Source organism: Papaver somniferum, chromosome 2, assembly GCF_003573695.1.
Source record: "Papaver somniferum cultivar HN1 chromosome 2, ASM357369v1, whole genome shotgun sequence".
Taxonomy (NCBI): Eukaryota; Viridiplantae; Streptophyta; class Magnoliopsida; order Ranunculales; family Papaveraceae; genus Papaver; species Papaver somniferum.
Window position 1 is genome coordinate 219,205,667 of NC_039359.1, and position 24,431 is coordinate 219,230,097.

The 24,431-nt window shown below is 37.8% G+C and overlaps 1 protein-coding gene across 1 annotated transcript; it reads left to right on the plus strand.

The window, feature by feature from the left end:
* The first annotated feature begins 6,578 nt into the window (after positions 1 to 6,578).
* Positions 6,579 to 17,342, plus strand: LOC113352895 (ATP-dependent zinc metalloprotease FTSH 5, mitochondrial-like). Its single transcript, XM_026596649.1, has 6 exons — positions 6,579 to 6,912; positions 7,323 to 7,481; positions 7,570 to 7,694; positions 7,782 to 8,255; positions 8,375 to 8,687; positions 16,798 to 17,342. The coding sequence occupies exons 1-6, from the start codon at positions 6,579 to 6,581 to the stop codon at positions 17,340 to 17,342; spliced, it is 1,950 nt and encodes a 649-aa protein (XP_026452434.1).
* Positions 17,343 to 24,431: the final 7,089 nt, after the last annotated feature.

Below are 24,431 nucleotides of genomic sequence, written 5' to 3' on the forward strand. Positions count from 1 at the left end.
GATCATTCAAACGACTTTCCTAACAAAGATCAAAGTCTAAACATAGACACTTTCCTAACATAAATCAATTTAAATAGAACTCTCTAGAACTTAAAAACACCTTGCTTCACAAGTTTACTTCACGTCCAAATATATTCTTGGTTTATTATTTCCAACATCCTCCCTTAAACCAAGACTTCCTTAAGAAAACATTCTCAAATATCTTTGTAACCGACAAACGGTTTACTCTTCAACACACTCGCTAGCATGTTCACTTACTCTTTAGGACCTTGAGTTCATCAACGTTTCTAATCAAGCTAGAAACAAAACCCTGTGCTCTATCCACTTGCTATCCAAACGCAAAACCAACTCCTTTCCTCTTTATCACCTACTTCACTCGTAGGATTTCCGTCACCTACTTTACTCGCATGACTTCCATACAAACTTATGATAAGTGCATAATTCATATGATTTTAGTGTCCATTCCATACTTGTTTAAGCTATTATTCTTGCATGTATTCGTATTATTACTATTATTTTCTCTTATTTTCCTATAATAGGTGAATCATCCAAACAGGAGCTACAAAGTTCTGAAAAGAGCTAGGAAGATAAGTATTCCAAGTATCCAAGTGCCCAAGTCCAAGAGAAGTGGAAGAAGTGCGACGTAAAGGAGAAAAACGCTCATAATCAAGACACAGGCCAATGACCGATCTAAACTCATTCAAATTAAGGATTTCTCATCATCATCTTGAATAAAATTTAAAGATAAAAAGAATCCAAAAAGAATGAGGTCATTCCGAGTTCGGATGAAGAAGTTGTGGCCAAAACAATTTCCATTGAATACCGAAGACAGTGAAGTCCGCGAACTGGGTTTGCGGATGGGGTTCGCAGATTTATTTCCCAAAATATCTGCTGGAATTTGAAGTTTACGGACTGGATTCGCGAACTTATCAAATGGGAAACGTGTATTCACACCTTGGAAGGCCTAAGGGCACGTTTGGAGTCGTTAGGTCATATTTTCGGGTCGTATTCTTAAACCTAACTAAATACTTGGAGACCAAGCAATGTAAACCTATAAAAAGGTATTAGGTTATGTATAAAGAATCATCGACTCATATCACAAGTTCTACATCAAAACCTAGGGTTTACCCCTTTAGGGGGAAACCACCATTGTCATCTTCTTTGTAATATGAGTAGCTAAATCCTTTGTTGATTAAGGATGAATTCAATGTTCCAAGAGTGAAGCTTTATTAATAATACAAGTCTATTTGAGGTTTTAATAATCATCGTTTGTTTTCATTATATCTAGGGTTTATGATTGATTCTTAGAGTGGTTTGGGTGCGCAACCAGATTAGTCTATTTATCATTTTATTGCTAGTAGCGAGTTGAGCCGTCCGTAATTGTCGTGCAGCTCCTACATAAGTAGAAAACATGAGACCTTGCAGAGGGATTCTGTAAAACAATCGTGTGTGGAAACAACACCAGTAAGTGAACCGAGCATACTGAGTTTAACTGCTGGAATCAAACCTAAATTCACAAACCCTAAAGCGTTCGGTGAGTTACACCTTGTAAGCGTACCTCAAGGTGGCTCAGTTGAATAGATTCCGGTGCCTACGCGTACCTGTTATCCGGTTATACAAGGAGTTTTGGGGATAGCTAAGCGTACCTGTTATTCTACGGTTGGTGATGAATAATTATAACGGAAGATTGATAAGTATATTAATCCTTCTATCGCTTGGTAACGACGAAGGATTCCTTGATCATCTCTTTCTTTTATTATTATCTTTTTATTTACTTTAATCAAACAAACCCCCTTTGTTATTTACTTTGTATTGTTGATCAAATAACATATTAATTATACAACTCTATATTGGAACGATCTCTACCTGATATTCTACGGTTGGTGATGAATAATTCTAACGGAAGATAGATAAGTATATTAATCCATCTATCGCTTGGTAACGGCGAAGTATTCCTTGATCATCTGTTTCTTTTATTATTATCTTTTTATTCACTTTAATCAAACAAACCCCCTTTGTTATTTACTTTATCTTGTTGATCAAATAACATATCAATTACACAGCTCTCTGTGGGAACGATCTCTTACTACCGCTATATTACCAGTTAATTAGTGGGAAATATATTTATTAATTTGTTGAGTCTACGACGGCCCAAACAACTTACTTCACTCGTAATTTGTAACTCATCACCGAGGATTGTAGCTCATCTTCTACTTTCTTCTTCTCTTCACAGGTTACTTTAACAAGAGTCACAACCGACAGTTAGTGATGTCTGCTACAACTGATCTTTTCACAGTTCACAAACCTTTCTTCTCTTCTAAAGTACACACGTTTCTTTACTTCCACAACTCATGTTGCAATCAAAGAACAAAAGAACTAGCACAAAGGATAAGTAATGAAGCCAAAAATTCTACTGATAGTTCTCTTTCTTCACAACTTTGTTGTTCTTTCTTCTATGTTCCAGTCACGCTTCTTCCACAAGCTCTAACTGTGCTTCCAAAGTCTGCCACACTTTGTAGGTTTTCCAAGTTTCCGCCACAAACTCTTGAACCAACATGTTTGAGATTAAACTCCAACATGACACCATCCTCCCTTAAGCTCAAACATAACCATCCAACATTCCATGTCATTCTAAGTCTCTGAATTCGATTTCAACTTCATCAAAATGTACCAGTCCTGACTGCATACCATCTTTGATCCTTCGTCAAACTGTATCAGTCCTCCTTACTGCAATACCAGCTTTGATCCTCTACCTATATTGATTTCGAATCCAAGACCTAACCCTTTAAAACAACCACTCACCCAAAGCTTCTTTACCTTATAAAATCAACCAATGCTCTGCCACAACAACCCTTTCTTACTACCTCAACAATCGATCAGAACAACACATCTTTTTTTATTCTTTTTTAACGGACACCCCATAGTTCAGGTCCTTCGGTGCTCTCCCATTGACAACCCTTGTTGACTGCAACAAACCATGAAATCCTACCATCCTCGAGATCTCCCATTGACAACACAAGCTGCCAGACTCCACAACTAACACATCTCCCCTTTTTAAATTGTGAAAATTCCCAATCTCACCAAATTTGAGCCATAACCAAAAAAACGATTAACATCTTTCCGTCTCCATTTTGATCCTTGGGAACAGCAACCAACACCACCATGACCTTCTTTGTTTTGACCTGCTCGCATGAATGGTTTCTAAAGAAGCCTAGTGTTACACGTGAGTTGCTTAGATGATGATCCACTAACAGCATAAACCCAAATAACCACAACAACCTTCTTTCCTTTTTCTTCGTCTAACACAGTAATTTTTTTTAATAGATATCGACCCTTCGTGAGTACCTACACAGTTTATGAAAGTAACAAACACGTCTTCACTGCCAACGTTCTTCTTATATCTGATACCAAATGTAGGATCGAGACAATAGATAGGAGAGCACACGGGGAAGAAAATAAAAGACTACATTGATAATCAAAGTCGGTGTAGAATTCTCATGGCTCAACAGTCTACTTATAATCTCACAAACTTGACGATCATTCAAACGAATTTCCTAACAAAGATCAAATTTTAAACATAGATACTTTTCTAACATAAATCAATTTAAATAGAACTCTCTAGAACTTAAAAACACCTTGCTTCACAAGTTTACTTCACGTCCAAATATAGTCTTGGTTTATTATTTCCAACAATGTTAACAATGCCTTTTCATTATTTCAGCGGTTCACAAATAAAACGATGCTAGCAAGAGCTATTGCAGGAGAAGCTGAAGTATCATTCTTCTCCAGAAGCGGGAGTGTGTGACATAATTGCTTGTTGAATTGGCGTGGGAGCAAGGAGAGTGAAGAAATTATTTGCTGCCGCAAAGAACTATTTGGTGCATTTCGAAAGAGCTGTAACCCCACAGATCAGATTCACGTGGAGAACTTGTATCAGTTTCTTGTCGAGCTTGATGGCTTTAAACAAAATGGAGTTATCGTGATTGCTAAAACCGACTTCCCCGAATTTGGATAAAGCACTATTAGACGAGGACATTTTGATCGTAACATTGTTGTGGATACCAAAATACGAACCGCCACGTGGACATAAGGAAGACACGAGAATCCGGCCGAAAGATCTTATACCGTGCCCCGAAAATCTTTGTCAGTGACTTGTCAAATTAAATCAGAATCACCATCGTTGACTAATTGGCAAAGTAAAAGTCATATGCGAGATAAAGTCTCACGACGAAGTAACACACTAGCAGAATATGAGCTATGAAGAATCAATGAAGTTCCCTACAAGATACCAACTACGAAGTAGAGGTGTGCCAAATAAACTAACTTGGCCAAAAAGATAACCTACGAAGTAAGTAAACTATTGGGAAATAAAAGAGACAGGTGTCCCGACAAACCCATGCGAACATAGCAAAAGAAGGGGAAAAACCTTATGGAAAATGGTCTGGGCGAAGTATAAAGCACTCCCGAAAGAACTTGGCGAAGTAACATGAGATGTACCCCATTAGGGTTGATTGGCCTATAAATAGAGGTCCTTGGGAAAGGCACGAGGGATCAGATTTTGGAGAGCGAAAAGAGCGTAAGGTAGAGAGTGAGATTATGGTTTCCAGTAGTTACAATTGTTGTTCCCAATCCAGATGTTGAAGGATAGTGAAATCTCACATGTCAAAGGACAAAGGTAACTAATATTTTTAATCGTATTTGTAGGAATGAAATATCACACATATCAATAAGTATGCGAAGTAAGGATTATCTGATGTAAGCGAGGACTATCGCACATGGAAAAGTTGAAGTGACGTATCAGATGATGTCAGCAAAGTCACGAGTAAAGTGTGATGATCTATGCGAAGTATAAGCTGTGCGAGAATGAGTGAGTATACATGAGCGAATGTAACGCACAGTGATTCCGAAAATAATGGGTCTCTTAGTTTTCATCCACTATGAGGAATCCTATATAAAGGAAAGAAGTCATCACATAGAGAGGAAGATCTTCTAGTGTGAGTTAGACAAGAAACTAGGAGAGAGAAAGTTTATTTGAAGAGCAAGTAAAGTCACTGTAATCCTTTGTATCCAATTATAAACCTTGATAATTAATAAAAGAATTCATTATGATTACTTAGGTTATTGTTTAGATACATTGGGGTGTGGTTGTAGGTTTTCCTGCAAGTACAATATTTTTTTCTTTGTATGAAAAATGCTTAAGATACACTATAAGACAGCTGCCTAAGTTCTACAGTATACAAATGTCTCCACCAAACAGTTAATGGAGTAGTATCACTAAATGAATAACCCTCAATAACACTTCAGCTGGTTGAAGATGAGCTGACGGCAAAGTGGTGTTTCTTTCTTGTTCTTCAATTCCTGTTCCTTCTTTATCAACTCCAGTTTTAGCATCTCTTTACTTCAAGAGCGTTGTGTGACATAAAATTACACAATCATCTAACATGGTAATGATATAACCAAATAAAGCAAGCATATAAGCAAGAGGACCAGGATTTTCAGCGAGATCACGACAAGTTTCATTTGCATATGCATTAAAGAAGTCCCAACAAAAATCCCACCGGAATATTGAGTTCCTAATAATCGAAAAGTTTCATTCACCACAAGTAATACGGAGATATATACTACCTCCAAGGAAAGTTCAAGAATTCTAGGTTTAGATGTTTTACTATCTCCCAAAATTGTGTAGACTAGACTGTATTCATTCAGTATTTATATGATTTACATAAGAAGGATTCAAAACCTAATTAAACAAATTGTACGCTAATGCTGGAAATCTAAAAGACTTGTTACAACAGATTACATCTTCTTATACACCGGAGGACTTGGACTACAACCAACTTCTTCTATTCACCAGGCTTGATCTTTATAACAGACTTGGTCTTCCGTGTGTATGTGCGTGTAGTATGTGTTGTGACCACACAACACATATATGACATATATATATGTCCAATAAAAGTGAATACCAGCAATATTATATATTTCACAAGAACATCGTCAGCATGTTCTTAGTCACCATCTTGGCAACCCCCATGACCAATAGCAACTTGAAAGGAAAACAATGGTTAATAATTTGGGACACTTTTGTTGTTTTCTTTTTCGCGCTTTTTTGGGTTAGTCGGCGAAATTTAAACCTGAATTCTCATTCAAACTCGCCGGAAAATTAAAATTTTCCGGCATTGTCCTGTAATGCAACTTTCGCTGGATCTAGTTATTATCATTGATAAACATATTGTAGCAGAACTTGTGTACAAACAAGGTGGTCTCACTCTTGGAAACTATTGCTCGCTTTCTTTTTTAGCTTAATTAAATTTCCTGTCTTGTGTCTATTTAGGATTTCTTATCCAGGTATGTTAAGGAATTATTACCCGAGTCGGAGTTTGGTAATTCTTTTAGTGTTGCCTATATAAGGACGCCTAATATTGTAGAGAATACACATTCTACACATTCATCAACTTATTTTCATAGACATCTTTTCGGGATTATAAATCAAGTTTTCTTAGCTTTGAGTTGGTATTATCTGTGTTTTTAGGTTATTATACACATTGATCTTGACTAGTTGTTTGCTGCATCGCTTAATAATGGAGGTCAACAAGCACATTAAGACGGCGATGTGGGTGGTGCTGAACATTGTTATCATTACCTGCTTTATTGCTCCTGATTATGCAGCAGAGAACCTTCGAAATCTTAGTCAAGGGTTTCAGTCGTATACTGGTGGTAATTTCAGTCGAGTACATGATTCAGAAGGTTCAAGTACTGATCCTACATTGCTAAAGAATGCCGAAGCAGTCATAAGGTTATTTGAAAGGCAGCCTGCACAACGTTCTAACACAACAGCTCTTGCTGATTATGTGAAAGCTTTAGTTAAAGTTCATAGGCTAGAGGAAGGTGAATTGCTCAACGCACTGCAAAGAGGTAATTATCATGTCCTGCAATATATAGAATGTTCAGCATTGTATTGAAACTTTTAGGGCTTCCTGCAGGTGCACTAACCACTAACCAGATGCAACATTCTTTTAATCCTTTAGATATACATATCTTAAAACTGATTAGAGTTCTAAAATTTTCCAAGAAAAGAAAAAGGGCCGATAAGCAACTTTAGCCGGTCATATATGGTATATAGCATTCGCTTTACAGTCCATGTTGTGCACCAATCTTTGCCTGGCATAAATTTCGGTTTTCGTTCTGGTTTTTGTATCAACTTTTGCTGAGAATCGAGTCTCACTTGCCTAGTGGACAATATCTACGCTTCTTGCTATAGTCAGTAATTTCAAGTTTTATATGGGACTTGTAATAGTTGTGTTAACAAAAACCGATGTTTTCAGGTGTTCTTGGAACTGCTAGCGCTCCTATTCACATGGTGACAGTAGACCAAGGGGATTTCAAGGCGAAGTTATGGCGTATTTTCCTCAACTATATATTGCCAATCCTCATTCTTAAAGCATTCATGGGGAAAGGGGGATTGCTTAATGGTATGCCATTTGGTGTATTATACCGCTTTACAATCAATACAAGTAGTTTTAATATGTTGAGACAAAATCTGAAGCTTACTTTGATTTGTTTTTCTTACAGCTATGGGATTAAGTGAAGAGACCGAACCCAGCACCAAGTCTGGTACAAAATTTAGTGATGTTAAGGGAGTTGATGAGGCCAAAGCGGAGCTAGAAGAAATAGTCCATTATCTTCGTGACCCTAAGGTTAATGCATTGATTATCAACTGTTAGAAAAATGGGGAGACTTAGCGCAATTTTGCTTGTATTAACAATGCCTTTTCATTATTTCAGCGTTTCACAAGTCTAGGAGGTAAGCTCCCTAAGGGAGTCTTGCTTGTCGGTCCACCTGGGACAGGTAAAACCATGCTAGCAAGAGCTATTGCGGGAGAAGCTGAAGTGCCATTCTTCTGCAAAAGCGGGAGTGACTTTGACGAAATGCTTGTTGGCGTGGGACCAAGGAGAGTGAAGGACCTATTTGCTGCAGCAAAGAAGTGCGCTCCATGTATTATTTTCATTGATGAGATAGATGCATTTGGAAAGAGTCGCAACCCCGAAGAACAGAAACACCCGGAGACCTTGTATCAGTTTCTTGTCGAGCTTGATGGCTTTAAACAAAATGATGGAGTTATTGTGATTGCGGCAACTAACTTCCCCGAATCTTTGGATAAAGCACTTATTAGACCTGGACGTTTTGATCGTAACGTTGTTGTTCCGCTTCCAGATGTTGAAGGTCGGAGACAGATAATGGAATCTTACATGTCAAAGGTAATTAATGTGTTTTCTCGTATATATCTTCAGTTAAACCTGGTTTAATAAAGGCTAGCTTGTCATTTATAAGTTCCAAGGGCAAAACATGTTTTCTCACCGGCTATGCCATTTGACAGGTTCCCGGTGGAGGAGATGTTGATCTAAGTATAATCGCCAGAGGAACATCTGGGCTCTCAGGTGCAGAGCTTGCAAATATGGTGAACGTTGCAGCCATCAAAGCCGCAAAGGATGGTGCTAAAGAAGTGAGCATGGCTGATTTAGAATATGCAAAGGATAAGATTATGATGGGAAGTGAACGCAAATCAGCTGTGATTTCTGAAAAATCTCGAAAACTAACAGCTTTCCATGAAGGTGGTCATGCTTTAGTAGCCATCCATACAGATGGAGCTCGTCCAGTTCACAAAGCAACAATAGTTCCCCGAGGAATTGGTGGCTCTCTAAAAGAGTCACAAACTATACCTGCAAGTGCACAGGGTCTAGTGTATAGAACAGGGCAAGCAGGGTCGAACCACAAGGACTTGGGTGTGTATTGAAGCTACAATTTAACTACTACTGATTCAAATTGAGGGTAACCAAAAGGGGGGGTTTGTGTCGATACGACAAAGACGTTGGCAGAGATTACAACAGTAAAATAAAGATGCAATTACAGAGATGTTAACACTGAGAATAGAGATACTAGGAATGTCAAATCCACCACTAACTCACTCTATATATATTCAGCTAATCATACTACCCTTGTCCTTGTAACAGATAAGGGAGATGTGTCAATTCTACCACTTACCTAAGGTGTTTCACCAATGGATGTCTCAATTGCAGCTAAAATATCAACCCAAAGCACTAATTGTCTATTTAAGTACAACTAGTCAAAGGATTCATCACAGTCTCTAAGGCATGAGCTGCAGCACTATCAACACAGTTTTATCCTAACTACACTGGATGCCTGACATACAATGTGAGAGTAAAGCATTGATGCACTGAAAGTGAAACTATCCTAACAATTTTAAACATTCAAGAGTAATACAATTCACATGAATAACATAGCTGAGACTCAGGGTTTCATCTACACCCTAGTAGAGTAAATTAGAACATAACTAACATGATGAATCACATGAACATTAACATAACAAGAACATGAACATAACAGTGAAAAATAGAATTGCAAAAAGCATAACATAACAGGACATTGAAATTGAAATTGACCCAATTAGGGGGTATCTCGGCTAACCAAGAACACCTCAACAGTAATACCCAGCCCTCAATTTATACAAAAAAGGAATGACGAACCCTAATTCCCAAAACCGAGAAAACTAGGGTTAGGGTTTACCTAAAATTCTTCACCCACGTCGACGACCCATGCTCTCTTCTTGTTCCTCCTGCTCTTCCCATGCTTCTATTGCTTCTTCTTCCATCTCTGTCATGCCTATAACTCTATTTCCCTAATTTCAAAACCCTAAATTTGAGAGGGTTTGTGAAACTAGCGAAATAGGCTAATAGGATGGATGGGTTTCGATGTCTTTGATGTAGGGTGGCTATGGTGTTTGGTGATGAAGCGGCAGTGGCAGAGGTGGTGTTCTGGTGGTGGCAGGACATGGTGGAGGTGATGGAGTTGCAGAGCAGCTCTCTGCAACAGGGTATGGAGGAGAAGAGGTCGAGTGATTTTGGGTTAGGGGGCGTTTGGCTAGGGGTATAGGGTGTTCGATACTTAGGTGTTAGGCGGGTTCAGCGAGGTTCGATGATCTGCGACAAGGAGCGATGGATGGGGATGGTAGGTAGATCGGACGGCTAAGAGAGAAGCAGTTTGTAGCGACCGTTGGATGTGGAACACAACGAAGTCAACGGTGCTAGATTAGGTTAGGTGCTGTAGTGTTGGGCGGAATCATCGGGATTTGATGCACAGTGATGAGGTGACCGCTGGATTCAACTACCATCTAATCTGAAGGCTTGGAATTTCAGCGCTGTGGTGCTTGGCAGAGACATCATTTTGATGCTCATGAAGGAGCGACCGTCGGATGCTTCTGAGAAATGATCTGATGGCTGAGACGGAGGCGCTTTTGTGTGTAGAAAATGAGGTTGTGCGCACCATTCTTCGCGGCTTCCTTGCGTAATTCTCCCGGCTTTTCACTACTTTTCTGCTCTTTTCGCTCGCGACTCATCCGAATTTTATTTACTACCTAAAAATGCAAAATTAATTAATAAAAATATTTATTCTTGAAAACAATGAAAATACAGAATATGGGATAAAATGTAGAATTAATGCACAAAAGATGAGTTAAAATGCCAACAAAAAGGGATAAAAATATACAATATTTGGCACTCATCAAATACCCCCAAACCTGAATTTTACTTGTCCTCAAGTAAAACAAAACTAAGGAAATCCTAACTATACCACTGTCGCTGGTCTCTCGAATGCATTTAGCGTATGCACTAAGCCTTTTAAACCACTAAGTGTCCCTAGTGGACGAGTTGAAGTCTCGTGAAGGTTTACCAGAGGTGTGCCTACAAAACCTAAGGACAAAATATGAGCTCAGATTCCATCAAACGTGACATGTGCAAAACAGTTAAGCTCACAGCAAAATGGAGATGTCAATCTAGCTATCAAAGGCACAATCCTAGCACTGATAACAAAAAAAAGACATGTGATAAGAGTGTAAAGTGTATCTACACATGTGTAAAGAAAGATCTGAAGTTATGACTACTAATCACCAAGAGATAGTTTCTCAGGCTAAGAACTGAGGTCGAAATCTAGCTAGCTGTCCGGACTTTACGAGAATTGTGAATGAGTTGGAGGTATTTCACAATTACTCGCGTTGTACATCAATGGCATACACCCTCCTTGCTTATTACAACGAAACAACAAAAGATGACTATTTACATGACTCTTATTTACATTGACAATTCTCTTTTTATTTTTGGAACAAGAGATGATGGAATTGATAAATACTTGATTTTTTTTTTTTTTTTTTTGATATTTTTTTTTTTTTTTTTTTTTGATATTTTTTTTTTTTTTTTTTTTTTTTTTTTTTTTTTTTTTTTTTTTTTTTTTTTTTTTTTTTTAACTGAGGAAACACTTTTGATACAAATACAAAAGGAAAAAAATTACATGACACTTTGCAAGAGGTAGCCCTTTTTGATGCACCCAGTTAAATTCGATGGTTGTCTTTCTTAATGTAACCTCCACCTTCTATCCCAACCAACCAAAGAACAAGCTAGTCAGTTTCGTTCAGTATTCTAAAGTGATTGGCAATCGTAACTTCCTATCAAACCTTGAAGATCGAGGCCATACATGTATTGGTAGATCGTGCGCGTGCAAATTTCTTATCACTATGTGAATTGTGCTAGAATCAGGGTGCCTAAATATCTAGACTAAGACTCCTAATAAAATACATATTTGCACAAGAGTCAACATTTCAAGGTAAATGAGCTCCATTTTTATGATTTTTTATTTTTTAATTTTTTAATTTTGATTTTTTAATTTTTTTGGAATTTTTCAATTTTTTCAAAAAGAAGAAGAGTTTTTTTCAATTATGGCATATTATCATGGCATCTACTCTATACCCCCAAACCTAAACTAAACATTGTCCTCAATGTTTCAAATATGGAAAGAATTAAAATGCAACATATGGAAAGGGACATGCTGAGTAGAGTAAAAGGAGAGAGAATACCCGATTCGTCGAAAACACGAACCGAACTCCATTATTCACCGGCTAGAATCCAACATTTTCAACTTAGATTATATTGGATTAGCAAAATATATACAAAAGAAACCAAAAAGTTTTAAAATTTATCTACTGGATTATATACAAAAAATTCACCATACACCAAAAGTCTAAAGAGTTGAGGATCAACCCAAAAGACAAAGTGTAGCGGTTTCAACAACTTCACACATGAAAGAAAAGCACGTGAAGCTGTGAAACCAAATGAGCTACCCCCAAACCTGGATTTTACAGAAGATACAATTTTGAAAACAAAATCGCGCAGTTTTGGGGGTTCATCATGCACAAGATCTAACTCAAAGTGAACTGTGCTATGGACGGGCAAACATGCAATTTCCAACTGTGGTTCCTCAAATGTATTATACTTAGAAGCAAAATAGTCCAAGAGGACTTGGGAAGCACACAGTTCCAAACCTAGGTTGGGGACTCTCAGAAAAGTCGGTTTGTCAATATGGGTACAAACCAAATCTAGGTTGGGTGGGGTGGAAGGCCATCAGATTGTGACTTATGTAGGACGATAGGCACATCATTATTAATCAAATCAAAATCTCCTAAATCATCTACACATGTCACATCATGCTCACAATCATCAATCAAATTAGCAAGTTCACACTCAGAATCATCAACATCATCAACAAATTTATTCTTATGCATTGGCAAATCAGGAGAAATATCACAATGTGACCTAGGTAGAGAATCAGACACATCAAATATATTTTCATGCATATTAGTGTCTACAGAAGATTCAACTATTCCTATGTCATGCTCATCTTCACAGAATAATTGTACGAATCCCATGTCAATATCAAAATCATATGAATTACAATGAGTATTAGAAAAAACAACATTCATGAAGGTCGAGGGCGAGAAGCCATATGTTATTGAACCAACAGGTTCCACAATATTTTCATGTTCTTCTAACACATCATTATAATCATCATAATCATCATCATGGTAGCATGCATATTGGTCCTCATTAAAAGTGGTGGTGTCGTTAGTCGATTCATGTTCCTCTAAATTAGGTTCATATTCAACATCATTTACATGAATGGGACTAGACACTTCATTAGGGACAACATACATTTCCTCATGAATTTCCTCCTTTTGTAGGTGAAGCAAAATCTGATCTAAATATGCCTGAATTCGTGATGTAGATCTATCGAAGTTTTGCTCACTAAGTCTTAAAGCTTCTGTGGTGGAGTCTAAATTCATGGGAGTACAAAATTCTTCATGTTCAAATTGTGGTGAATGGTACATGTATGCATGGTCATTAGGGTCTATAAATGATTGATCGCAACCCTCAAAGGATTGATTACGGTCCCAATGACTACCATTCTCACAATTTATGGGCATTTCATACCTTGGATTTTCTCTAGATTGCCTAAAATTATGCAAAATATGACAATTCTCAACAGGGTGGTCTAAACTACCACATGCAGGACATGCATAGATTTTAGGTTGCCTAAGAAAATTAGATGTGACAGATTCCTCATGTGATTGCATTTCTAAAGCTGCGATTCGAGCTTCTAATTGATCCACAAGAGATGATTGTGTGAGTGAGGCACTAGCAAAATGTTCATTTTCACGTTGTGGCGAATGATGCATGTGTGAATAGTCATTAGGGTTCATGTATTGAGGCTCGGGACTTTGAAAATGTCCATAATAATTCCTATAACTATTGACATCATGGTCTGTGGGAGGTTCATAACGTGAAGTTTGTCCACACGCAAGTTCTCTAAGGGATTTGTTGTATTCCCCAACTGTAGAAAAAGATCTATACATGATTGGCTCAAAAGCTAAGTAAAGAATGTACAAAGCTCAGAATTTGGTTTTTAATGGGTTTGGATTTTTGGGAAGAATTTGGTTTTTAATGTTGGGAGCAAGCCCACATTGGTGGGAGAAATTGTGTTGCCAAGGGAAGGTGAACTAAGCCCACAATGTGTATGCAAACTGAAGCCCAATGTAGCTTTTGAAATAGCCTAACTGTTGCTTGTTTGGTCGGAGGCCCAGTTGGGCTTTCAAAAGTTCAGTTTTTCTAATTTAAAACTACAGGCCCAAATCAGTCTAACATCACAAGCCCACAAGCAATTAAACAAACAAGCCCACAAGTAATTAAGATTACAGGCCCAACAGAAAAATGGAAAAAATTATTACAAGCCCACAAATTAAAAATGGAAGCCCACAGGTTGGGTTCTCTTAATGGGTTTAGGCTTACTTGCTTAAGCACAGCCCAGCTGCTCAGTTTGGTTGCAAAAGCCCAGTTGGGCTTTGGATCATCCTAAGCTTTGGCTTCAACACTCAAGGCCCAGTTGGGCTTTGGTCTTTCATCAGCTGCAGCAGCTTACAGCCCAGTCAGGCCTAGCAGCAGGAGCAGATCAGCAGCAGCAGCAACAGCACAACAGCAGGCTTTGCAGGTTCACAAGGCCACAGCAGAGGGCAGCAGCAGTTAGCAGGAAGGCTTCAGGCAGCAGTTCTTGGCAAGCAAGTCTCAGGAGGGGCAACAGCTTCAGCAACAGGAGCAATTCAGCAGCAACAGCAGCTGCACCAGGGTCAGGCAGCTTCTCTTAGCACCAGCTCCAACAGCACCTACAAGCAAGAGAAACAGCACCAGTTCAGTGCAGCAACAATGCCTAACAGTAACATCCCAACAGGAGTTTCAGCAAGCAGCAAGGCAGTGCACCTGTTGGTTTCGGAAGAGAAGTAAATTTCTTGCTAGAAGCTAAGAAATTCAGCTGCACTACACAGCAGCTACTAAAACAGCAAGTTACATAACTAAATGCAAGAATGCAATGCATGATGAGTATGCTAGAATGAAACAATATGCAAAAGAGTATGCAATGATGCAAATGAACTAACATGCAAAAACAGCCCAGAAAAAAAATTCAACACAACACAACCAAGTCCCCGGCAGCGGCGCCAAAAACTTGGTGGCTCTCTAAAAGAGTCACAAACTATACCTGCAAGTGCACAGGGTCTAGTGTATAGAACAGGGCAAGCAGGGTCGAACCACAAGGACTTGGGTGTGTATTGAAGCTACAATTTAACTACTACTGATTCAAATTGAGGGTAACCAAAAGGGGGGGTTTGTGTCGATACGACAAAGACGTTGGCAGAGATTACAACAGTAAAATAAAGATGCAATTACAGAGATGTTAACACTGAGAATAGAGATACTAGGAATGTCAAATCCACCACTAACTCACTCTATATATATTCAGCTAATCATACTACCCTTGTCCTTGTAACAGATAAGGGAGATGTGTCAATTCTACCACTTACCTAAGGTGTTTCACCAATGGATGTCTCAATTGCAGCTAAAATATCAACCCAAAGCACTAATTGTCTATTTAAGTACAACTAGTCAAAGGATTCATCACAGTCTCTAAGGCATGAGCTGCAGCACTATCAACACAGTTTTATCCTAACTACACTGGATGCCTGACATACAATGTGAGAGTAAAGCATTGATGCACTGAAAGTGAAACTATCCTAACAATTTTAAACATTCAAGAGTAATACAATTCACATGAATAACATAGCTGAGACTCAGGGTTTCATCTACACCCTAGTAGAGTAAATTAGAACATAACTAACATGATGAATCACATGAACATTAACATAACAAGAACATGAACATAACAGTGAAAAATAGAATTGCAAAAAGCATAACATAACAGGACATTGAAATTGAAATTGACCCAATTAGGGGGTATCTCGGCTAACCAAGAACACCTCAACAGTAATACCCAGCCCTCAATTTATACAAAAAAGGAATGACGAACCCTAATTCCCAAAACCGAGAAAACTAGGGTTAGGGTTTACCTAAAATTCTTCACCCACTTCGACGACCCATGCTCTCTTCTTGTTCCTCCTGCTCTTCCCATGCTTCTATTGCTTCTTCTTCCATCTCTGTCATGCCTATAACTCTATTTCCCTAATTTCAAAACCCTAAATTTGAGAGGGTTTGTGAAACTAGCGAAATAGGCTAATAGGATGGATGGGTTTCGATGTCTTTGATGTAGGGTGGCTATGGTGTTTGGTGATGAAGCGGCAGTGGCAGAGGTGGTGTTCTGGTGGTGGCAGGACATGGTGGAGGTGATGGAGTTGCAGAGCAGCTCTCTGCAACAGGGTATGGAGGAGAAGAGGTCGAGTGATTTTGGGTTAGGGGGCGTTTGGCTAGGGGTATAGGGTGTTCGATACTTAGGTGTTAGGCGGGTTCAGCGAGGTTCGATGATCTGCGACAAGGAGCGATGGATGGGAAGATGGTAGGTAGATCGGACGGCTAAGAGAGAAGCAGTTTGTAGCGACCGTTGGATGTGGAACACAACGAAGTCAACGGTGCTAGATTAGGTTAGGTGCTGTAGTGTTGGGCGGAATCATCGGGATTTGATGCACAGTGATGAGGTGACCGCTGGATTCAACTACCATCTAATCTGAAGGCTTGGAATTTCAGCGCTGTGGTGCTTGGCAGAGACATCAGATTTTGATGCTCAGCAAGGAGCGACCGTCGGATGCTTCTGAGAAATGATCTGATGGCTGAGGACGGAGGCGCTTTTGTGTGTAGAAAATGAGGTTGTGCGCACCATTCTTCGCGGCTTCCTTGCGTAATTCCTCCCGGCTTTTCACTACTTTTCTGCTCTTTTCGCTCTGCGACTCATCCGAATTTTATTTACTACCTAAAAATGCAAAATTAATTAATAAAAATATTTATTCTTGAAAACAATGAAAATACAGAATATGGGATAAAATGTAGAATTAATGCACAAAAGATGAGTTAAAATGCCAACAAAAAGGGATAAAAATATACAATATTTGGCACTCATCAGGAATGACTCTTGGAATGGTAGCTCAATTGCCCGATAAAGATGATGAAACTAGCGTTACTTGCAAGCAAATGCTTGCTATGTTAGATGTTTGCATGGGAGGGAGAGTAGCGGAGGAAATTATATTTGGAAAAACTGAAGTAACTGCAGGTGCATATTCAGATTTCCAACAAGCAACATCATTAGCCAGAGCGATGATCACAAAATATGGAATGAGCGAAAAAGTTGGGCTCGTCACTCACAATTATGATGATGATGGGAAGAGTATGAGCACTAAAACTAGACTTCTTATTGAAAAGGAGGTGAAAGATTTACTGGACAGGGCTTACACTAACGCGAAAACCATCCTAACTAGTCACAGCATAGAACTACACGCACTAGCGAATGCCCTACTGCTGAAAGAAACACTCACTGGAGCTCAAATCAAGGCTTTACTTGAGCAAATGAGGTTTCAGCCTGTTTTGAATGATTCGAAAAACAAGAGGATTCCAGTGAGAGTTCCTAAACCGAGTTTTCGCGTTAAACGCCTAGGGTACGCAAGTTCCTAGATGTTTTCTCTTTCTACTCTTGTGTTTTTTATCTTCTCCTTCTGTTTTCTTGCAGAAATAATATATGTCAGTAACGTTATAGTTTAGTGTAATATTTAGCAAATTCATCCAATATATTTCTCTCTAGCCGTGCAATGTATCATGCTTTCTCCTTTCCAAGTTATTTCTTTTCATGTTGAACAAAACATTTGTGGCGCCTTGTTTCTCATTCAAATCACATATTTTCGATCAATTTCAGAGCTATTTGTCTAATACCGTGATGTGATATTCAACTTGAGTTGAGACTCTAGAAAGAAAAGTATTAACTAAGTTGATCGATGAATGTACTATCCCAATTTGACAGACGACAAATCCATATTCACATACATGCATTTTGAATGGAATTATAAGAGGATACTTTCGTAACGATTATTATACAGTAGAACCACAAGCTGATGAATCGACAGCGTAAAATGTCTCAAGACCTCAACTGCTTGGTTGGATTATGGTAGTGAAACTACAGGGAAACCCATTTTTCAGATTTTCACCACCCTGAAACCCACAGACAAAAATCTTCACGCGCGCACCCATTTTTTGGGATAAAATTTCTATGAAACCCATATTTTATAAAATTCCGATTTCGCTTTTTTTTCCTTCATAAATACTCTCAGTTCTTCGTTCTGTCTCAGAGAGGCGATAATATCGTCTTCCTCGTAAGTTTTTTTCTCTTTCTCTAGGGTTCGATATGAAATCAAGACAGAGGAGACGCGTATACAGCCTTTTAGTGGATATTATTGTAGAGTATGAAAACATCAGTCAGCTGGGAAGCAGTCAGCGAAGATTTTGGGTTGTTTTTGATCTGAAAGTTGTTGCGGTGAAACTAGCAGGAAGAAGGGCAATTGCCGTTGAAGTTTTTGTATGTATAGCTTGTATTGGAGTGTGTTTAGTCTCTTTGATTTGCTGGGACACTTGGGTTCTGGCTGGTGTTGAAATTGCAGGTGCAATATAACTATGGAAGGAAGCCATAAATCAGCGAGGATACATCTCCTCATACAAGGAAAACTTCCTGCAACCTGCTTGTAAGAAGGCCGAGATTAAGAATTGGTGTTGTTTACGGTGGCTGTAGGAATGGCTTGTATAGATTGTCTGCAGTGAGTTGGTCAAAGAAGTTGCAGTCGCTGGTGTTGGCTGAAGTGATGGTATTTTCATTACCTCGAAGTGGTTTTGATGTGGATGGTGATCCAATTGACTTGGAGAAATTACATGGGGCGGTGGTTGTGAGCTAATGGATGAAATGCAATCTGAAATTGGAGTTAAATCTAAATTCTCAATGATGTTCAACAGCGAAGAAGAAATGTGTTGGTTTGGTTTTAAATGGTGTTGTTGCCATTGCATGGCTGCCGTAATTAGTGACTACTATTGCGTGTGAAATGAAGAAGAACATGAGTGACGTTGGTGCCAACCTGAGAAAGGGACAAAAAATGATGTTGGTGTTGGTGTGGGCATAATGGTTTGTTAGATAACTTTTTATGCAGTTAGGAAAATGGTAGCGTAACCTATAATGTGTCTGTAAGAGAGATTATGAAGAGTTTCCATGCTCCTCAATAATATCTGTATAACCTGTCATCCAGTCGAGAAAATGTGCATTACTTGTTATGCAGTCGTGCAAATGAATGCATAACCTATTATGCATGTACAAAATTTGTTGCATAACTTGTTATGCAGTCCACAAAACGGTTGCTTAGCATGTTATGCATCAACTTTTTTGTCACTATCGAAACCAACAAAAACAAAGACTGCATAATTGTAGATGATGGTATAAATACATGAAAGAAGATGATGGTGTAAATACATGATTTTGACCAAGAGCCCCCGAATAACTGAAAGATAATGGTTTGCGTGGGAGTTAATGAAACATGAAAGAAGATGATGATGTGGTTATGACTGCATAACATGTCATTCAGTCGAGAAACTGTCTGCATAACATGTTGTGCATTCGTGAAAATGGATGCATAACCTATTATGCATCTACAAAATTTGTTGCATAACTTGTTATGCAGTCCAGAAAACCTGCATAACCTGTTATGCGTCCGAAAATATGGTTACATAATGCATTATGCATCGAGAAAATAGATACATAACCTGATATGCATCCGTAAATATGGATGCATACACTGCATTATGCATCAATTTTTTATATGTAGGGCTAAAATCAACCAAAACAATGGTTACATAACTTGTTATAGATGCATAATTTTGTTATGCAGATACATAACTTGTTATTCAGTCGAAAAAATGGTTGCATAATTCGTTATGCGTCTGCAGAATGTGTTATGCATCGTTTTTGGTGACTGCATAATGGTTAAGTATCAAGTTTTCAAAAAAATTCCCTAAAATGAGGATCACCTCCGATTTTTTCGTTAAAAACAAAAATTTGATATTCTTGTTTGTACTCGTTGCGTAGCTCTTTTAAAAACATTTCCGACGATATAAAATTTGTAAAATTCTAAGGCGCGGATTTTTAGATATGTTATGTCCAAGTTGCGCTGTCAATTATACTCCTGAAAAAGATAGTATGCATAACGAGTTATGCCTGAAAAGATAGTATGCATAACCAATTATGTATTGATTCATATAATAATTTCATATAATTATGGGTGTCATGGTATACAAAATTAATTGTGGGCCTGGGAACGAGAATATTTTTTTTTGGTCTCCCCCTAATTTCCTCATTATGGTATGGGACCATTTCTAGTCTAGCTACAACACTGGGCTGTCTCCCAAACCTGATAATTTAATAAAATTGGGCTCCAAATTAAGCCCATTTATACTCACTCTAGATATTTCTTTTGCCTCGAGGGTCGAGGCAATATTTGTTTTCTCTGTGATCGGTAAAACATTATATGTTTCGAATTTCCTACTCAGGTCGATGGTATAATCACCCAATAACTTTATCAATGTATTATAGTGACATGGGCTTTCACTTCTCATAATAAGTTTCTTGTTCCGATCTTAGTGAAAGAGTTTGTTTATACAATCCATAAAATAGACGAAAGCCCGTTAATTAGGCCCGTCTAGCCAGTGAAAGTTTCCAGAAATCTTGTTGTCCAAGTAGCTTGCACATGTAGTTTATATCAAAATTAGGGTATACATAAACTGTATAAATACATGTATCCTAAACCCTATTATGACATGGAATTTTAGGTTAGCTAACTCGAAGAAATACCATTGTACTATGATCATCAATAAAATCTCTCCCTATTAGATTCCATTTGTGGATGTAAGCATCACTCTCCGAACCACGTTAAATTCGTGTCTTGTATATTTATCTTTAATCCGCTTTCTAATCCTAATTTTGCATCATAATCATTAAATTAATCGTGTTTTCTGGTACAAACAGGGTTACTCGTATCGGCATTTTTCTAGTTGACGTCGCTACCTCCTTCCTTCTATATAATTTTAAATTGTAGATTTTATCCCAAAGTTTGATAGAAAATATGCCACTTAATAGTGACTCTGGTTTAGTGATATGCTTTTATTTGCATACCTATTCACATTCAATTAAAATAAATAAATTGTGCTCACTCTTATACAGTGATAAAGTCTTTGGATGATAAAATAAATAAATTATGCTCACTCTTATACAGTGATAAATAAATTATGCTCACTCTTATACTTAAGTTGGAACCCAACACCAAATTTTTTATCGATCAATTTCTTTTTCAAATTAATGTACACATTGAGTATGTTATGACATCTCCTCAAGAAGGAATAAGACTCGACAAATTTGTTTTATGCTATACAATACCGATAGGATATCTAATGGTCATTGATCATGACTATTAGTGAAGGTGTTATTGTATACGTAATTGCCCATCTATTTTTTTTCCTTCCCAGATCCCAAAATAAGATTTCTGACTCCACCCTTCAGTTATTGGTGAGGAGCAATGTGCAATTTTAGCTTGGATATCCAGTGTTGGTCTTTTTCTAGTTATTGTCAATCCAATTACAAATTGAAGGATTTACTCCATAAACAATATCCCAACATCACTTTTCCTGGGATGATAATAGTACAAGACACCCAACTTATCAACATATCACGTTTTTAATAATTTTGTGACTGCACAAGAATATTAATATATAATAGTTCTATTATATACCTAATTGCGCACCTTAGGCTTTTTCTATTTATTGTCAATACCTTTCCTTTTTGTCCATCCAATTTAAATTGAATGTTCTCCTCTATAAAAGATAGAAAATAGGTCACCTAATACTCACTTGTACTTAATTAGATGACATGCTTCGAACTATTTATTTGCCTATTTCATTTTTAATCAAAAAACTATACCTTATTAGGGTTCATCGATAAAATTTTGGTTGATAACACCAATGACTTAAGTTGGATTTCAACATCAAATTCGTTATAAACCAATTTTTCTTTTATCAAAACGTACATATACATAGAGGAGAGTATAGTATCACATCTCCTCAAAGTGGAGTCAGACTCAATAAGTTTGTTTTAACATCAATTTTATATAGATATCATTGTGAGAAATATCAAGGGAATCCAATGGCTTCGGGCCAGGCCTTTTAGCATTGCGAATTTGGGATATGTGCCTGGCAGAGTGGGTTCCCATTCTCTCCCTTGGTATTTTTGTTGGATTAATCTTCACAGAACTAATATTCATGTTGTCATAATGTGAAAACATCAAATGAAGGCGATAGGAAAGGAGTACAATCTCGAGGTCCAAGGAAGATTCAATCTGGGATACCATCAAATGAAGGATCGAAGTATTAAAATAATTTCTTTTATCTTGGGAAAGATGATCAAAATCACTAAGGATAAAAACACTACGATCAACTTAGCTAGCTTACATTATTGCACTAGGCACTTTCAATTGGAAATGCCCAACTTAACAACACTATTACATTATATTAGCTCCATCTCAATCGAAGACTGATGCATGATGTTGGAGACAACTCTGCAGGTTATGTTCGTAACGCTTGAGGTTCTACTACCTCTCCGATAGAATGCTCGAAATTCATTGGTATGACCAATGTAGTCAATATCGCCCATATCGGCCGGTATATCGACGAAATTACCGGTATCAGTGGTAGAGCGAAATGGAAAGAGCAGTATCGCGATACCATATTTTGCCGATAATATCGGCCGGTACGGGCGAAAAAGATACAACCGATTTTCCCGATATTGGATATTTTCGTTGTGAACATCAGGGTACTAAGATTCAATAACAACAGTAAAGCCGATTCTTGTAATCTCGAATCTCCATAACCAACAAAATTCAATACCGTTGAAACAGCACCAGACTCTGTTAGTCTTTGGCGGAAAAAAGTGTTGATTTACATAGACGATTAAGTTGATCAAGTGAGTAAATTTTCGAGTGAAGAGAAGGAGTTAGAAGAACGAAAAGTGAGATTAGATATAAGGGTTTGTGGATCTGGTTCTTGAGGTGATGATTTTGATTGTGAAGATGAACAAGTAAAATAGGAATTAGAAATGAGACTTCTTAAAGCATGATTAGGTAAAAGAGATGGATTTTGAGGCAGAAGTTGTTTAGTTATTGGACAAGTTCTATTTCCAGAATCTAACCATCTCTGTATTGAAGATCAATCAAAAGTATATCCAGATGAAAGGATTACCGGTTCTGTCATTATTTCTAATGAAATTGGACATTTGAAATCTTCTGGAAATTGGAGTCGCCAGTTTCCCAGCTCCTATTTTCTAAGAGAGAAAGAAGATTTTGTGTTTGTATTTCTTTTCTTTTTTTTTTTATACTGAGAGCGTGATAATAGGAGGCTGGGGAACTTGGCGTGTTAGATTAGGAAAATATTTTCTAAAATTATATATATGAATTTAGATATGAATTTATAACTGATATTGCACCGATATTTGAATTATATAATGTTGTACCAGTGTACCGATCCTGGCCGAGACAAACCGGTATCCAATATTAACTACATTCGGTATGACCGTTTCCGGTCAGTGAATAAAACGTTACAAAGCGTTATTTTCGATGCCACCCGATTTCGTGAAAAGGAAACCCTAGAAAACAATAAAGCGGCGTCTCTCAATTTCACTATTACAATTCTCTTCCATGGGGGGATGAAGAAAAATTACAGCTAACTACCATTTTGTTCCCATAGTCACCAATTTCAGTAATTGAGATTTCAGAGTAAAGGTCTCTCCTTTTTTGCTTGATGGAGGAAGGGGCAGCATCATTAGAATCACCAAATGAGCACCTTGGCTTGTTTTCCCATATGGTGAAGGTAAGAAAAATCATGTTCTTTATAATATTTGGGAACCTCATAATACAACTAGTAGAAAATCCATACCTGAGTTGAGTGGAAAAACTTTTTGGCAGAAACCCTCTCATCAAGGTTGGTTAATTGTCTTATGTGATGTTAAAGATGACAATTCAATGTCAAATTTCAAATATGGAGATTGTTTTTTGTGGAACCCTTTAACTTTAGAGACAATTCAATTACCAAGTCTACTGAAATGGATTACTTTTGAGCCTCATGGTGAGGAGTATTTGATTGATTGTGTGTTATCATCACCTCCTAGAACCACTGCTACTAGTGCAAATGTTAATGTGGGTGTTGATTGTAATGATAATGATCCATTAGTGTTAGTTCTTTATCAATCCATGTCAGACTTTAGCGCATACACTTTCTTATTTTGTCACCCTGGAGAAAAACAGTGGAGAACCCAACTTTTTTCCGAAGAAATTGATGGAGAAAAGTGCGAGGTTTCAGACCTCCATTGTCTTAGAAATAAGTTATATGCAGTTGGTGTCAATGGGGATTTCCTAGAGATTGAAAAACAACATCAAGGACCTATTGAGGATAACGTGTCTCTGTCTATTAAGTCGTTCCATGTAGATAATCACACTTCTCTTCAATTGAGTGGAGCAAGTGGCACTTTCCGGGGCTGGACGTATTTTGCGGAAGGCCGTGATGACCTATTCATGATTTATATAGGTTTCAATGATAGAGGATCTGAGAGGGTAATAGTCTCAGTATGTATAACCAGGTTGGATTTCATGTTAAAGGAGTGGAAGTCGGTGAACAGTCTAGGTGATGATGTTT

Bases quoted from the DNA above. Each gene is read 5' to 3' on its own strand.
- LOC113352895 (XM_026596649.1), top strand. From the start codon at position 6,579: ATGGAGGTCAACAAGCACATTAAGACGGCGATGTGGGTGGTGCTGAAC. The intron at 6,913-7,322 runs GTAATTATCATG...CGATGTTTTCAG, and splicing joins GCTCAACGCACTGCAAAGAG to GTGTTCTTGGAACTGCTAGC. The intron at 7,695-7,781 runs GTTAATGCATTG...TCATTATTTCAG, and splicing joins ATTATCTTCGTGACCCTAAG to CGTTTCACAAGTCTAGGAGG.